Source organism: Sphaerodactylus townsendi, linkage group LG06, assembly GCF_021028975.2.
Source record: "Sphaerodactylus townsendi isolate TG3544 linkage group LG06, MPM_Stown_v2.3, whole genome shotgun sequence".
NCBI classification, from domain to species: Eukaryota; Metazoa; Chordata; class Lepidosauria; order Squamata; family Sphaerodactylidae; genus Sphaerodactylus; species Sphaerodactylus townsendi.
This window is the reverse complement of record NC_059430.1, coordinates 109058335-109072730: the sequence shown is the minus strand read 5'-3', so window position 1 is coordinate 109072730 and position 14396 is coordinate 109058335. Positions and strand designations below refer to the sequence as shown.

The 14396-nt window shown below is 46.3% G+C and overlaps 2 protein-coding genes across 6 annotated transcripts in view; one reads left to right on the top strand and one right to left on the bottom strand.

The window, feature by feature from the left end:
• Nucleotides 1-2065: 2065 nt before the first annotated feature.
• On the top strand, nt 2066-4717 carry SH3BGRL3 (SH3 domain binding glutamate rich protein like 3). Its single transcript, XM_048500948.1, has 3 exons — nt 2066-2228; nt 2916-3083; nt 4591-4717. Exons 1-3 carry the CDS (start codon nt 2181-2183, stop codon nt 4654-4656), a joined length of 282 nt encoding a protein of 93 aa, XP_048356905.1. The 5' UTR covers nt 2066-2180; the 3' UTR covers nt 4657-4717.
• A 1994-nt stretch (nt 4718-6711) lies between these two features.
• Nucleotides 6712-14396, bottom strand: part of UBXN11 (UBX domain protein 11) — a 36644-nt gene continuing 28959 nt past the window's right edge. For 4 of the 5 annotated variants that reach the window (XM_048500942.1, XM_048500946.1, XM_048500943.1 and 1 more), the window contains 2 exons: nt 12448-12594; nt 6712-8185 (listed from right to left, as the gene is read on the bottom strand). In XM_048500942.1, the coding sequence (XP_048356899.1) occupies nt 8026-8185; nt 12448-12594 (307 nt within the window). In that variant the 3' untranslated portion in view covers nt 6712-8025. Of the gene's footprint in view, nt 8186-12447; nt 12595-14396 lie in introns of those variants that run through there. The other variant, XM_048500947.1, reaches the window with a different exon arrangement.

The following is a 14396-nucleotide window of genomic DNA, read 5'->3' as shown; positions in this document are numbered from 1 at the left end:
GTTTTGTGAGAGATGATGCTGGCATTTGTTTGGTAAATGTTTTGCTGGGGGTGGTTTGTGAGAGGTTTACATGCTTAATATCCACTTGCACTGGCTTGGAGTTGTTTCTCAGGCTAACAACCTACCTCATAGGGTTGTTGTGATTAGGAAATTAGGAAAAGAGTTGGTGGGGAGAGAGCCATGTATGTTTTGCTGGGAGTGGGAGGTGTTTTGTGAGCTGGTGCAAAAATAATTGTTTGTTCATGGTGGGGGAGGGTGGCTGCCCATTCGCCGGGGGGGCGGGGGGCGCCAAACTCAGGTTTTGTCCCCGGGCTCCAGTTTGCCTAGGTTCGCCCCTGCCAAAATGATACACCATTATCACTCAAAACATACAAGCTAGAAGCATTCTGACTTTTTAAGAAGCTGGGTTGCTTTTGGCAGGAGATGAATAAGATACAAGAACATGCCAGGAGAGACAGCATGAAGGGAACAGAAGGGGTGAGTTGATTTTTGCAGTTCTCTGTGTATGCATGTATGGATAGTTGTGTGTGTTGGTGGCCCTGGTAGTATTTCTACTCCAGGATGTGCCGGGGAGCCGAGTTAAAATCCCTGCTCAGTGCACAAGGTAGACCTGGGTCTGAGCTGTTCTCCTTGGATGAAAGATGTGGTCCAAGTACCTGCACAGTGTTGTGTTCTCAGTAAAACTCTGTTCCATTTCACCTGCTGTGTGTCTTAAGCTTTTAGTGTGTGGAAAGTGGCTCAGCGGTGGTTTAAGGGGAAGCTGTGAAGGCTCCTGGCCTGTTCTTGGAAAACAGCAGTGAGGTTTTGTTTAAAGTGTGCCCTTGGTAAATGGTGGGGGGGAGTGTTTTTCATTTATTAGGCATCAGAAAAGCCAAGTTTTAGAGCTGGTTATATGAATCTGATGGTGCTGGGGAACTATGCTCATATTCTTGCTCAACCTACCAGCCAGTTTCTCTCATCTTCACCTATCCCACAAGGTAGTTTTAGGGATTAAAAAGGGAAGGGGTGAATTGTGCATGCTGTCCAGAGCTCTTTGGAGCAGTGGTTCCCAACCTCTTTTTCACTCACGTAAGCCTTGGCAGCCCATTTCCCTAAAATTGTATCCCCATATTAGCAAATAGATATTTTTTTTTCACATACCCCAGGTTGGGAACCACCAGGAAAAATGGGGCAGAAAGCTAGTGTAGACTAAGATTTTAAAGATAGAAATTTAGATTCTGGGCTAAACATTTTGCACAAGCAAAGAAGTCAGTGAGTTGGAGTGTGTGTATTTGCAGGAAAGTCATGGATGCTGGCACCATTGTCGGTGTTCATTTAGGCCGCTGTGCATCAAGTTTATTTAATTTTACTAAATTTATATCCTATAGTGGCTAACAAATTAAAACCTAAATAAACCCCGTTTTAAATCCATTAAAACCAGCCTCTAAAAAATGCACCCTTAAAGACATAAAAATAAGAAAACATGCTTGGCTGTCAGAGAATTTTGCTAGGGTGAGCCTTGGACTCTCTTTTCGGGTTGTGGCATCCTCAGGAGCGAGCAGATTTTGGCAGAGTCTATGATGTCAAGTCCTTGGTGAGTTTTCAGGAAGAACTCGCGTCTAATGAAGGACTGCCAACAGCCTGGAGAAAACATCCTGTCCCTTTAACAGAGTCTCAATGGGATATTATTTACCGTCACACAATGAGAAGCTGAAGCTGCCTATTTGCACCCTGTTAAAGGGACAGGACGCTTTTCTCCAGCTGGCCGCCCTAAATGGAAAGGAAGGGCAGGGAGCGAAGGCAGCTTGATCCACGAGAAGTCGCTCGACGGAACATGTGCGGAAGCAATCTCAAAAATTAAGGCTGCGATCCCGGCCTCGCCAATTTGGAAGCCCACTGACCTGACGAAGGCTTACTTCCGAGTAAACCCGCACGGGCGCAGCCTGCAAGCGGGAAAGGCCTCCGAGGACTGCGCTGGCCGGCTCCGTGGTCGCCAAGGCCGCCGGCTCCCGCCTCCTGCCCCGCATGCCCACGGCCGCCGGCTCCATTGGTCTCTGCGATCACATGCGAGGCGGGAAGGAAGCCGCCCCCTCCCTCCCTCCCTCCCTGCCGCCCCTTTCCTTCTTGCCTTGCCCTCCCCTCCCATCTCACACATCCAGCGGCCAAAGGAGGAGAGAGGGAACAGCTACCAGCACCGCGCCATGGCTTGCCTAACCGTCTACAGCACCTCGGTAACCGGCTCTCGGGAGGTAAGCGGCGTCCGGCCCCTTCCCTCTCCGGCCTCCCCCTCCTCTCCCCCAACCAAACTCCTTTGCGACGCCGCCGCGGGGCTTCCCGCCTCCCTTCTGCAAAGCCCCTTTCATTGGTGTCTGTTTTGTTCCCCGGAGCTGGCTTGCCTGGGCTCCTTTTGCCCGCTTCCAGCTGTGTTTTCGCATCCCCGCCTCTTGGCTCCAGATGTGCCGTCTCGTCTTTCTAAGGGGCGTGTGCGTGGATGGAGTTCTCTCTGGACGGGACCACCTTTTCTGCTTTCTCTCCCAGATCTCTAGATCTGACACCCGAGAAATCGGATCGGAATCTGAACTGGAAAGAATCCAGCCCTGTGCAGGGGAAGCGGAGGAAGAGGCCCACAGTTCCTTCCCCCTCAAGAGTAGATCCTCCTTTCCCCCACCCACTCATTCCCGGATTCGATTCCGATCCACTTTTATTCCTTGGTGTGGGCCTTGCATGGAAGTCGAGAATTCCCCTGTCTGCCATAGGCAGGTGTGTCTCTTGGGCTAGGTCTATGTGTCAGGATCCCCAACAAGGTGTGGCTATGAAATTAGCCACTCCTGTTTCTGGCTCTTTTGTTTTGCTGTCGTGTTCTGTACCTCCGCTGTGCAGGCGGAAGCCCATATGGGAAACCGACTCCTCTCCTTTTGTGGGGGTGTGTTTTGCAGATCAAATCCCAACAGAGTGAAGTGACCAGGATTCTGGACGGAAAGAACATCAAGTACAATCTGGTGGACATTTCCCAGGATAACGCCTTGCGGGAAGAAATGAGGGCCAAATCGGGCAACCCAAAAGCCATTCCTCCTCAGATTTTCAATGGGGACCAGTACTGTGGGGTGAGTGGAAGGCAACCGGCCACTTGGAGTCATGGGTGAAAGACAAGCCTGATTTGTACTTCATGGTGGATGTAACCAATTTAGTTTGCCAAAAGAATTTGCTTTTGCATACAGGGCAGTTCTGATGCTTGATCTACTTTGGAGGCTTGCAGATTTATGAGGACCTTCACTCATGGACCCAGCATGCCTGTCATATGTATGAAGGTGCAAAAGTATCATTAAAGCTTCAGTGTAAACCAAGCCCCTCTGTGTATAGCTATCTGCACAAGTCAATTCTCTCCGCACAAATTGATTGCTGTAAACTTTCCTCTGTAAGCCCAGCTTTATAGACTTTACTTCATACTTAAGGTTGGGGCAGGTGAGGCTTGTTTTTACAGCCTACAGTGTGTATAATACTTACCTGCATAAAACAGCCCCTAATAAACAACCATCTGCACAAAATTAAGATGGCACCCATATATACCTGTATGGTCTGTGTGAGTGTTTTTAAGAGCACTGCACGCTGAGTGAAATTTGGCTTTGAGGTTCTGTTTGCAGGACGTTGAAATGGTTTTTTTTTTTTTTTGGAGTTTGTGTGTCAGGTGCTGAATAAGTGTTGTCTACTTCCAAAAACATATCAGTAATTGAAGGCTGCCCCTTGAAAGCTATGGTCATCCCTCCCACTAAAAATCAAGGGAGTCATTAGAGATATAGAAGGGAGACCATTCACTCCCTTTCTAACCTTCTGCCCAGGGCTGCTTATTGCAGAGCGTTCCAGAGCTAGTAGAGCAGAGGGTTGGGATGTATTGAACAAGGCAGATGAGCACAGTGGCTGGGGGGTGGGGGTCACAGTCAAAGGGGAGACAGGAGGTGCAGCTGTCAGCATTGTTTTGTGCCACTTCCAGAAAACGGTGCATTTCTGCCAGCCAGGAGGCAAAACCTTTGGATCCAGTCTAGCAGACTTATCTCGATTCCACAATCTTTGCCTTTGACTAACACATCCTTCCTGGTTCTCTTTGTGAAGAGTTTGAAACCCTGTCTGCTTCTGCATACAGGAGGCGATGCCACTGTTCACGCCCCCATTTATTCTAAAATGAAGTGGCACAGAAGGGCCCATAATCCATCAGGGCCCTTGTTCTTTCACTGGCTGGTTCTGCTGAACACCATGATAGTAGGAGACTAGAGAAATGAAAATGGGGATAGAAGTTATTTGAAGAGTGCCCCTGCTCCAGAGAAGTCCTCTGCTGGGGTGTAAAAACTCACTCAGTACCTCACAGCCTGGAGCTATCACACTAGTGTGTTAGTCCACAGGGTTTGGGCCTGGTGTGTCTATTCTACTAGCATTAGTACTTTTCTCCAGTAGAAAGGGACTGTCCCCAACGGGAGATGCATGTCTGGCATAAGTGCAAACTGGGCTGGAGGAAAGTGTTTTAACTGGTGGATAAGATCCTCGGGAATCAGCCCCTTGCTTTTCCCCCTCTTGTCCTTGAATTTTGAGTTTTGCCTTTTTGTTTCTCCCACCTGGCAGGACTACGAGTTGTTTGTGGAAGCGGTGGAACAGAACACCCTGCAGGAGTTCCTGAAGTTAGCCTGAGCATTAGCCGGAGTGTGTTCCTTTTCTTCTCCCACCCCAGCCCCTTTCTCTTCCCCCCCCCCCAAAAAAACGTGAACTTTGCATTCCAGACTGATCACCACCTAACCTTGTATATCAGCATCAAATCCATTCCAGCCCTGTGCAACCAAACCGCTCCCCCCCCTCCAACTGCCTGACTTCTGTTGCCTGCTTCACTCAGTATGGCCGTGAAAGGGAATCCACCAAAAGACACTGTGCACATTCCCTCGTATGCAGCTGGGCCTTGTTTCTAGTGCCTCTCTGGATAGAGAAATCTGCCCAGTCCAAGGACATTGGAAATCAGAGCTTTCTCCCATTTTGTAATAAAAGCTGAAGGTGGGCTTGGGTGTTGCCTCCAAAGTGCAATGCTCATTTTCTCATGTCCTCTTTGGTTCTGCTGCAGGAAACAAGGGTGGCAAAAAAGCCTGCTGTTCTGTTGTACAGTAATGCAAAAGCGCTGCACCAGGTTGTGGTCTGAAACATCCTTCTGGGTCAGAGGAATAGGGGTTGTGTATGTCTTAAAACTACTTCCGCATAGCCCAGACCTCTCTTAAGGAAAGCAGTGTTAAGCCAATGGTGAGAGTAGACCTCAGATTCCATTTGGGGCAGTCACACAATGGCCCTGATAGCATCCATAGCATTCTGGGGTCTGACCTGCCAGTAGCTGTTGCGTCCAAACTGATTCTTTCCTCTTGGGAGTGGGTGTTTTGCAAACACGGACCAAGTGCATTTTTGGTTTTTGTTTTTGATGTTTTTGTTTCCTGCTAAAAGCAAAGTTTGTAAAAAAAAAAGCACTCTCTTCTGAGGTGCTATTAAATGTTGCTAAAAAAACCTCTGCTGTGGCTTCCTGTGGTTTTTAAAAAAGGGTTTACTTGGGAGAGAAAAGTTGAGTGGCACCCTTCTTATTGATTCCAAAATCCATTTCCCAACTCTGTCGGGTAGGCTTAAGTGTATTCTTTGCTTTGGCTCAGCAGAAAAAAGATGCATTTCCTCAAGAGCCAGAAAAGGTCTGGCACAGCTGTCTTAAATGCGTTCGTATTTCTCAAATAGGAGTTTGTGCAAGTAGCAGGAAAGATACAGGGCAGCAGCTAAACCAATGAAGATGGAAGCATTAGCTGCCACCCAAAACAAGGCAAGTAGTCCAGTTTAAAAACCTTAACTGAAAAGCCCTGACTGCTTTACTAGAGGCATGGTTGAGTGAAAGGGGTGTGAGATTTGTTTAATCTTTGCTTGAAAGTCAAAATTGCTTTGTTGCCTCAACATCTTGATGGGTTTTCTAGAGTTAGAAGGCCACACAGATGGACAGAGGTATTTCATGCAAGAACATTAGGTTGCTCTAAGTCAATCCATGAGCTTACCATAAGAAAGGCAAGAACCATTCTAAAGGTAAGAAGTTAAACATTTGTTAGCAGTCAGGAAGAGGGGACCTTGGCTTCTCTAAGGTGCTAGAACTGCACAGGAGGAAGTTCCTGATGTATAAATACAAGAAGCAGAAGAGTTATTGCAGGTGGGGAATGTAGTTGTGTGGCAAATCTTGTGGGGAAGAATTGGGACTAATAAAAGGAAACATTTCTTCACACAACGCGTGATTGGTGTTTGGAATATGCTGCCACAGGAGGTGGTGATGGCCACTAACCTAGATAGCTTTAAAAGGGGCTTGGATAGATTGATGGAGGAGAAGTCCATCTATGGCTGCCAATCTTGATCCGAGATTGCAAATGCCTTAGCAGACCAGGTGCTCAGGAGCAGCTGCAGCTGCAGAAGGCCATTGCTTTCACATCCTGCATTTGAACTCTCAAAGGCATCTGGTTGGCCACTGTTAGCAGCAGAGTGCTTGACTAGATTGACTCTGGTCTGATCCAGCAGGCTCTTATGTTCTTATCTTGCTGGTTCAAGGACCTGCGTTACACAAAGGGAATGGGTCTAACATTGGCATATGAGGATTCTTTGAATGTCTTTTAGGCTGCCTGACACTGATGACACACTTATTGCTGAGGCATTCAATGACATGGCATAGAGAACAAACTTACATCTGTGTTCAGGAATAATACAATTTAAAGGGATGGGGGGGCACACACTTGCATATGAGTCATTTCTGTCAACAGTGCCCTGCCTCTTGACTAGTAAGTGAAGCAAGAAGAAGACTAAGCCCAAACAGTGTTAAATGTCACTCTAGGCAGAACACTCTGTTCTTAAAGAAAACATTTTTCAACGTTTCTACATGGAAGGGAATATCCAGATATACAGTCTCCATTTGCCAGCAGTACAAAAGGTGTAAAGTCTATAAATAAACAAGCAACTTATGGCCCGCAGCAGCTGACCTGCTACAAAGACCCAGCAGGGGTGTCCATCTAATATTGGCCTTTGTCTAAAAGGGAGAAGATGGGTCAGCAACTGGATGCTATGGTTGCTCTCCCCAAGATAGTGGGGCATTGCAGAGAAAAGTTAGCCCTGCAAAGAAAACTGGTTTGGTCTTCCTTTTCGCCCTGAAAAAGAAGCAGTCAGTTTACCATGGGTCAGGTGAATGTTAAGTGAACATCTGCCTGGGGATGGGAAGTTGAATGGGATGATCGAAGGCCTTGACCATGTAAGAAGAGAACAAGTCAGTACTAAGTCAAATTAATGAGGTTGAACTTAGTTACAGTCTTCAGCTGAGCAAAGTAAGAGGACTTAGAACCCACTGATGGGCGCATTTCTTGTAAAGGAGAAGTAGCCTCTGTTCTGAGTGTCCAGCTTGTCCCTCCTGGCACATCATGTCCAAGAAGGACAAATGGTTGGCCAGGTTTCCATGTCTTCTTCTGCTTAGCCTTCCACAGGTACATTAAACAGTACCTGTGCCCCAACCCTGAACAAGCCACAATATACTAGGAAGCTATTATGCACTGGCTTCTTCAGCTGCACATAACCTTGGAAGCCATTATATTGTACAAGCCCTTTATAAGACAGTGGGCTTAGAATTTCAGCAATGATGCCGAACGCAGCCAGTTGTACCTCTTGGCCCAACTGAGCACAGCTTTGGCTTATATCTGGATCTAGGGCACCCCCAGCTGGCTGTAACAGGAAAAGGCACTCAGGGCAGCTTCCACTGCATTGGGGGCAACAATGCTTGGCTTATTAAGGTAGGGTATAAAGTAATGCAATGGAAGAAAGCATCTGTGCACCCTACATTGCTCTGTAAAGGAAAACTGGCTCTTAGGTAAGCTACACAGCAGTCCTATCATGGCTTCCTCTGACCATAAGTAACAGCCTTCTTGCCAAGAGTGCAGAGGCTATCCAGGGAAGGAGAATGAGGCACATTAATTCCTTGACGAATGAAGTAGCCACACCTGATGAATCATCCGCTGCAAACCATTACATCTGCTGCCCTTGGGATTTAGTTGGGGAGGCCTTCCTCCTCAGAAGAAGGGAGGCATTGGGGACCAACCCACACTCTTCCAGGGTCATAGAGTTGTCGTTGTACATCTGCTGGGGGAAAACACTGAGGATTTCATATGACTCCAGGTCTCCTCCCCTAGAAGAAACCCAGAATAGGCCTTGTGAAATGAGTACAGAAAAGAGTAGTTTGTCATTCAGATTTTGAACATATAAATACACATATAGAATGAAATTTTGCTTGACACTCAAATATTACCACAGGCATCTTAGCAGGCATCCAAGGATGAAACTGCCTAGACCAGGGGTCCCCAAACTTTTTAAACAGGGGGCCAGTTCACTGTCCCTCAGGCTTTTGGAGGGCCAGACTAAAAAAAACTATGAACAAATTCCTATGCACAAATGATTGTGAAATGTTTGATTTCACCTTTCAGCCTTTCTGTCATGGTCTATTTTTAGAACAGTGACCAAAGTATGTCAAGTACAGGGTGGGCTCCAAATATTGTTGGGGGGGCTGTGGAATACCTTCCCCTGTAAAAAAAAAAAAGCAGAACTTTCCCAAAGACACATTCCATCTAACCCAGGATCAGGTATCTTCCTGGGTTCTTCCTCCCTAGCAGCCAGCGAGCGATTCGCCAGCCTGGCTGATGCCAATGGGAGTGAGGCGGAACAGAAAGCCTGAGAGCAACACATGGAGTAGCCGAGAGGGAAGGGCGGAGCAGGCGTTGCCACATGTAAGGTTTCCAACTCTGGATCAGAAAATTCATGGAGATTTGGGGGAACATCATGTAACTGCAATCAACGGCCGTTGGGGCCGGTTCCTCCTCTTCCTCGAGCCCCCACTGCACATGAATGGAGCCATCGCCGCCATGCCTGGCGGGCCGGATAAATGCCTTCAGGGGGCCACATTTGGCCCCTGGGCCGTAGTTTGGGGACCCCTGGCCTAGACAGTCAACTGTTATCTATCAAGAAATGTGGCATCAAATAAGAGTAATACATAGTATTAAGTAACACAATATCTAACGCTGTATATCAACCTGGGGGGATGGTCGGTATACCTGGGGGGATGGTCGGGCAAGCACTCCTGTTTTAGAAAACATCTGAGGTCAACATTTGCAAAAGAGAATTTTCCTACAGTGAGGCCCGAAGCGGTTTACAACATTCTCCATTTTATCCTCGCCACAACCCTGTGACTTAGGTTGGATGGAAGTGTGGGTGACTGGGCCAAGATCACTCAGCGAGCTTCCATGGGATAATTGGGGATCATAGATTGGTGGAGCTCTGTTCTGGCTCCAACAATTAAGGTGACAAATGAAACTGGTATAATTCCAAGTGCGTGGATACAAGCAATTATAATGCTTAACTATAAAAGATAATTCCTAATTACTGTCCAATTAGTCTCATGTTTTCATTAGGAAAACACTATGCCCTTTTGCTATTGCACAGATTATTGAACTGGGCGATCTCTGAAAAGATTCTAGGTCCTGAACAAGCAGACTTTGTTACTGGGAGGTCTACAACAGAACATTGCTTAGTTTTGTATCACTCAGCCAGGAAATTTATACCAGCTCTGGGAAGCAATTTATAAATGGCTCTTATGGATCTCCAGGTGACTTTTGATTCAATCCCAAGAGATAGTTTGGGGGACAAATGAAGAAAATCTTCAACTGACCAATTAAAGAAGTTATATGAATCTCCTCTGGCTCGGGTTTGGGGGCCACTTATGCAGTTTCTTTCCTTTAAAGAAGGAAAGGATGCCTGCTATGTCCATTACTGTTTAATCTGTATATAAATGATATGGTATCCTTTTTGGGAAACCCAAAATTCCTCTTTTCAGTGTTGACTTCCACCTTCTTATCAGCGTTATTATATACGGATGATACATTTTTGTTAGCTAGATCTCTTGTGGGCCTCCATTGACTGCTGTAGGCCTTTTCAAAATATTGTAACACAGACAGGTTGGCAATCAACCAAGGGAAATCAAAGTGATGGTGTGCTCAAAATCTAATTACCTAAAGAAGTATAGTTGGAAAGTTAATGAGAAACCAATTACTCAGTTTTGTTATTCAGGAGTTCACTTCCAATTTGCCCTGGAGGGCCCATCTTAAGAATGCTCAAAATAGCGTCTTAACTGTTCCTCAATACAGGAGAGCACTTAGGCTTGCAAAGTTAAATTCCATCCCTTCTCAAATAGTGTAGGGGCAAAGGACCCCATACACTGACTTTGTGACTGTGGTTTTGGACAGATAGACACTCCAGAGTTATTGGAATAAGGTACCTTTTGCAGCAATAGAAATTTGTGGATCCCTCCTGTCCTCTGCCATAATGAGGGGCTTAACATCAGATACGGTTAAGAAACTCTTGGCAGATGTGGATTTAGGAGTTATGTTGGCGGCAGTCAAATTTGTTGCTCACAATTAAATTTAAAGTACCCGAAGAATGGTAATTAGTTGGTTATTTAAATTATTTTTGGTTGTATTTAGTGTGACATTGCGGAAAGCCTGTAGGCTAAATAAGAAGTATCATTAAAGAAAAGGTAGAGTGGGGATTTGAACCTGGGTTTTTCAGATCATAGATTTAGGGGCTAGTGACTCAGGAAGTTGCCAGAAAATCAGGATTGCTGGGGAGGGAGGACACCTGCCATAAGTCTCCCCCATTAATTTCCTAATGGTACTCTTATAGCTCAATGACATCTCTCCCGTTGTAAAACTGCCAGCGCAGAGCTTCATGACCAGTGCTGTACTGATTATCTCTATTGTTTTTAATTTCATGGGGGAAAGTTGCATCTATGCCCATTCAATAAAGTGGCCATGTACATCATTGTAACACCATAAAAACAAATTCACGACACTGAAAATAATCCAGCCCTTATTAACACAGTGCTCATTTTGCATTTACCAAATCTTCTGCTATGACAGGGAAAAACCATTCTTATCAACTGTGCATCGAAGTCATGAAATTAAATATTCAGAAGTTAGCTGAAATTGGAAGGAGGGCAGAGCTGTTTGGTTTGTGGCCAGCTCTAAATGTCATTATTGGATTTCGAAGAGAAAGGATGGATAGAGAGAGATCTATAGCCTGCGTGATTCTTTAGGAAGTCACCAGACCAAAAGGAATGCCAAGGAACGTTAAACAGAAAATGGAAGGAGAAGATGAAAAGGTTTCCTACAGTGGCTGGCGGTAAGCCATAAGAGTCTATCTGCAGTAGTTTCAGTATTTCTGCAACTGAACCAGGCAGTTTCCCTCTGTATGGCCCACCAGGGTTAGCTCTTTTGCAGGACATTCCCTGGGACGGGTTACTTCCCAGCTCACTGTATCACAACTGTGGAGCATGGAACTAGCTGGGCTGTTCAACACGTGTGGATCCTGAGTGTTTTGTACCCAGCTGACTGCAGTTCTAAGAAAACATGAAAAGGTCCTGGGCAGTATGAGGGAGGGAAAGAGCTATAATTTGGGCATATGACAAATAGTCCTCTTCCTCATTCCATCAGCGAAGTTCAAAATAGATGATTAAGATACAGTCAGGAAATCTAGGAAGAAACTAAAAAGGGGGAGGATACATGAGAGAAGGGAAAACACTGAGATGGGGCAGGTGAAATCCATCTTGGCTAGGTAGGTCAATCAACTCCGCACAAATCCTAGGATTTCAGACACAACACAGGATGTCATGTCCTTCTCTAAACTTTTAGGTTATATCTCAGAACCACTAGGACCTTTATTTTAGCCCAACTCCTGTATGACATAATATTTTGCAAACACACATTCTCTTCCACACCTCCCCAAAATCTAAAAAGGATCTTGCAGATCCACTTCAGAAGTCTTTTCCTGATTGAAGGGGATTGCCTGTAATGCAAAGTGCTCAGAAAAGTGTCCTGCATGAGGGGAAATTACCACTGAGAGCCAGCATGGTGTAGTGTTTAAGAAGAGGTGGACTCTAATCCCCACTCCTCACATGAACAGCTGACTTTAACCTGTCAACTGGTTGTTTCTCCCCTCCTATGCATGTCTGCTGGGTGACCTTGGGCTAGTCACAGTTCTCTCTGAGCTCTCTCAGCCCCACCTGCCTCACAAGGTGTCTGTTGTGGGAAGAGGAAGGGAAAGGAGTTTGTAAGCTCCCTTGAATCTCCTTACAGGACAGAAAGGGGAGGTATAAAGCCAAATTCTTCTTCTTCTCTGCTAGCAGAACAGACTCGCAACACCAAACCCCAAGACTTTATAGCTTGCATAAACTGGGAAAAACTTAACAAAGGTGCAGTTTCTTTCCAATTTTGCTTAATGCTAAATACAGACCCAATTCTGAATCTGGAGCTTAGAATCAGAAGTCAGCAAAGAGTTGATCCTTTTTCAGCGCACGCTGACAAACACTAGTTGCAAAAACCACTGGGACGCCCCTATCCATACCTGCTCTGGGCAAGGTGCTGGCGCAGGTCTCCAATGGTCTCTGTGAAAGGCATTTTGATGATGTATGTCTTCTCCCCATTCTCAGACTTTATTCGAAGAGTTGAGATGTTGGGATCAGAAGACTTCCCTTCACTGTCACCTTCTAACCTGAAAATCCAAGGTCGATTAGGGGGAAAACAGCAAACGTGTCAGAGAAACCGAGACAGCCTCAAATCATTGCCCTTGAGAACTACTTTGGTTGGGTTACAAACAGCCAGAATGGTGCTGCAAGGGGCATCCTGTTCATACCAGTGAAGATTCAGATGTTGTTCTCTCAACAGTTTGGTTCGAGGGTCTCTCAGAAACTTACTGAGCGGTTCCTCAGTGTAATCACCCAACATCTTCCTCTGTACATACAGTTAGAAGAAGGAATTGGGGATGTTCTACATTAGGTGCTTAGTTCATGCAAGGCAATAATGACGCCCAGTCAGTCCAGGCCTTGCATGCAATCAGCATGCACCCAAAAACAGTCCAACCTTTCCAGACGTGGGACTGGCCTGTAGCCCAAGGCAGCAGTCTGGTATCAACTGAGTGCCAAGCACATGACAAAGTGATGTGACAATCTTGTGATCTAAACAAGAGGAGGCCGAGACCATGAATCTGCCAATGCTAAAGGCAATCTCCCCACCCCCCTCACCAGTGGTGGGATTCAAATAATTTAACGACCGGTTCTGGTGGTGGGATTCAAATAATTTAACAACTTGTTGTTTACAAGCACCATTCTAACAACCGGTTCTGCTAAAGTGGTGCGAACCCGCTGAATCCCACCACTGCCCCTCACCCCAGCCAAGTGACCTCACTTTGCTGTCCTGCTGATCTCTCAGCACAAGTGCAAAAATAGGTAGGTAGTGAGGAATTCTTGCTGCCTTACATACAGACTTGCAGCAAGTCTTTCTAAAAAAGCAGCAACAAAATGGAGCACTATAGGAGCTTGCCACCCAGAAGGAGGGATTCTACAACCTACTTGAGGTTCCTGATCCATGGACTGAAGACCACAGCCCTCAAGAACTCCCAGAACCCTTTGCAAATATGCCCAGGCTGTTTTAGTAGATAGACAAATGAAGGGAAAAATCCCTGCAGGAAATGGCTTCGATAATCAGTGTTTTAGCACAACCATCTCAATGTATACAAAGATGGCAAACTGAGCTGTAGGTCCTTATATGGAAAAATACAACTGAAGTAGATGGGAGCTACAACCCACACATCAACTAATATACTAAAATGTTAGCCACCCTGAGTCCAGCTTTAGTTGGGAAGGGCAGGAGAATAATATAAACAATAATAACATAATCCTAGTGAAACAAGTGTCCTTTTGCCGCCGGAGGGAGGGAAAGGCTGACCTGGACAGAAACATCCCACTGGGTGAAAATAATATGCAGACACTTTATTTGTGGTAAAATAAAACTGGCCATAGCCTTTGAATTTATTGACAAGAGAGAACAGATGAGCGTTAGGCGCAGCATGGGGGTCTGATCTGAGAGCTGGGCAGCCAAGCAGGCTGTCCGAAAAACCGCTTCCCTCAAGCCCGCTGTTTGAGGAAAATAAAACTCAACACTCCGAGTTAAAAGAGGACAGCAATGAAAGGGGGAAATTCCAGACGGGCGGTGGGCCGCATTCTGAAGCATCCCCCATTTGCTGAGGGGGGCGCAAGCGGTCTCAGCCCAAGCCTGGGCTGCCAGACCCCAGGCTTGCTCCACCCCTACCTCATAAGGAGGTTCCAAAGGGGGTTAGCAAGCAGCTTACCCCAGGCAAGATCAGTCCCCCATGCGCAAACCGCCACATGGCTATGACAAGAGAAAAACAAATTTAGAACCCTAGTACACCTTCAAGCAGAAAAAAGGGAGTGGTGGGTGGGACGATCTCGGCGGCAGGCGGAAGAGGGCCTGCTCAGCCCGACGCAGACTTAAATA

Excerpts from the sequence above, each read along its gene's own strand:
- SH3BGRL3 (XM_048500948.1), top strand. The coding sequence starts at position 2,181 with ATGGCTTGCCTAACCGTCTACAGCACCTCGGTAACCGGCTCTCGGGAG. Across the intron at positions 2,229-2,915 it reads CGGTAACCGGCTCTCGGGAG|ATCAAATCCCAACAGAGTGA; the intron begins GTAAGCGGCGTC and ends TGTGTTTTGCAG. Across the intron at positions 3,084-4,590 it reads ATGGGGACCAGTACTGTGGG|GACTACGAGTTGTTTGTGGA; the intron begins GTGAGTGGAAGG and ends CCCACCTGGCAG.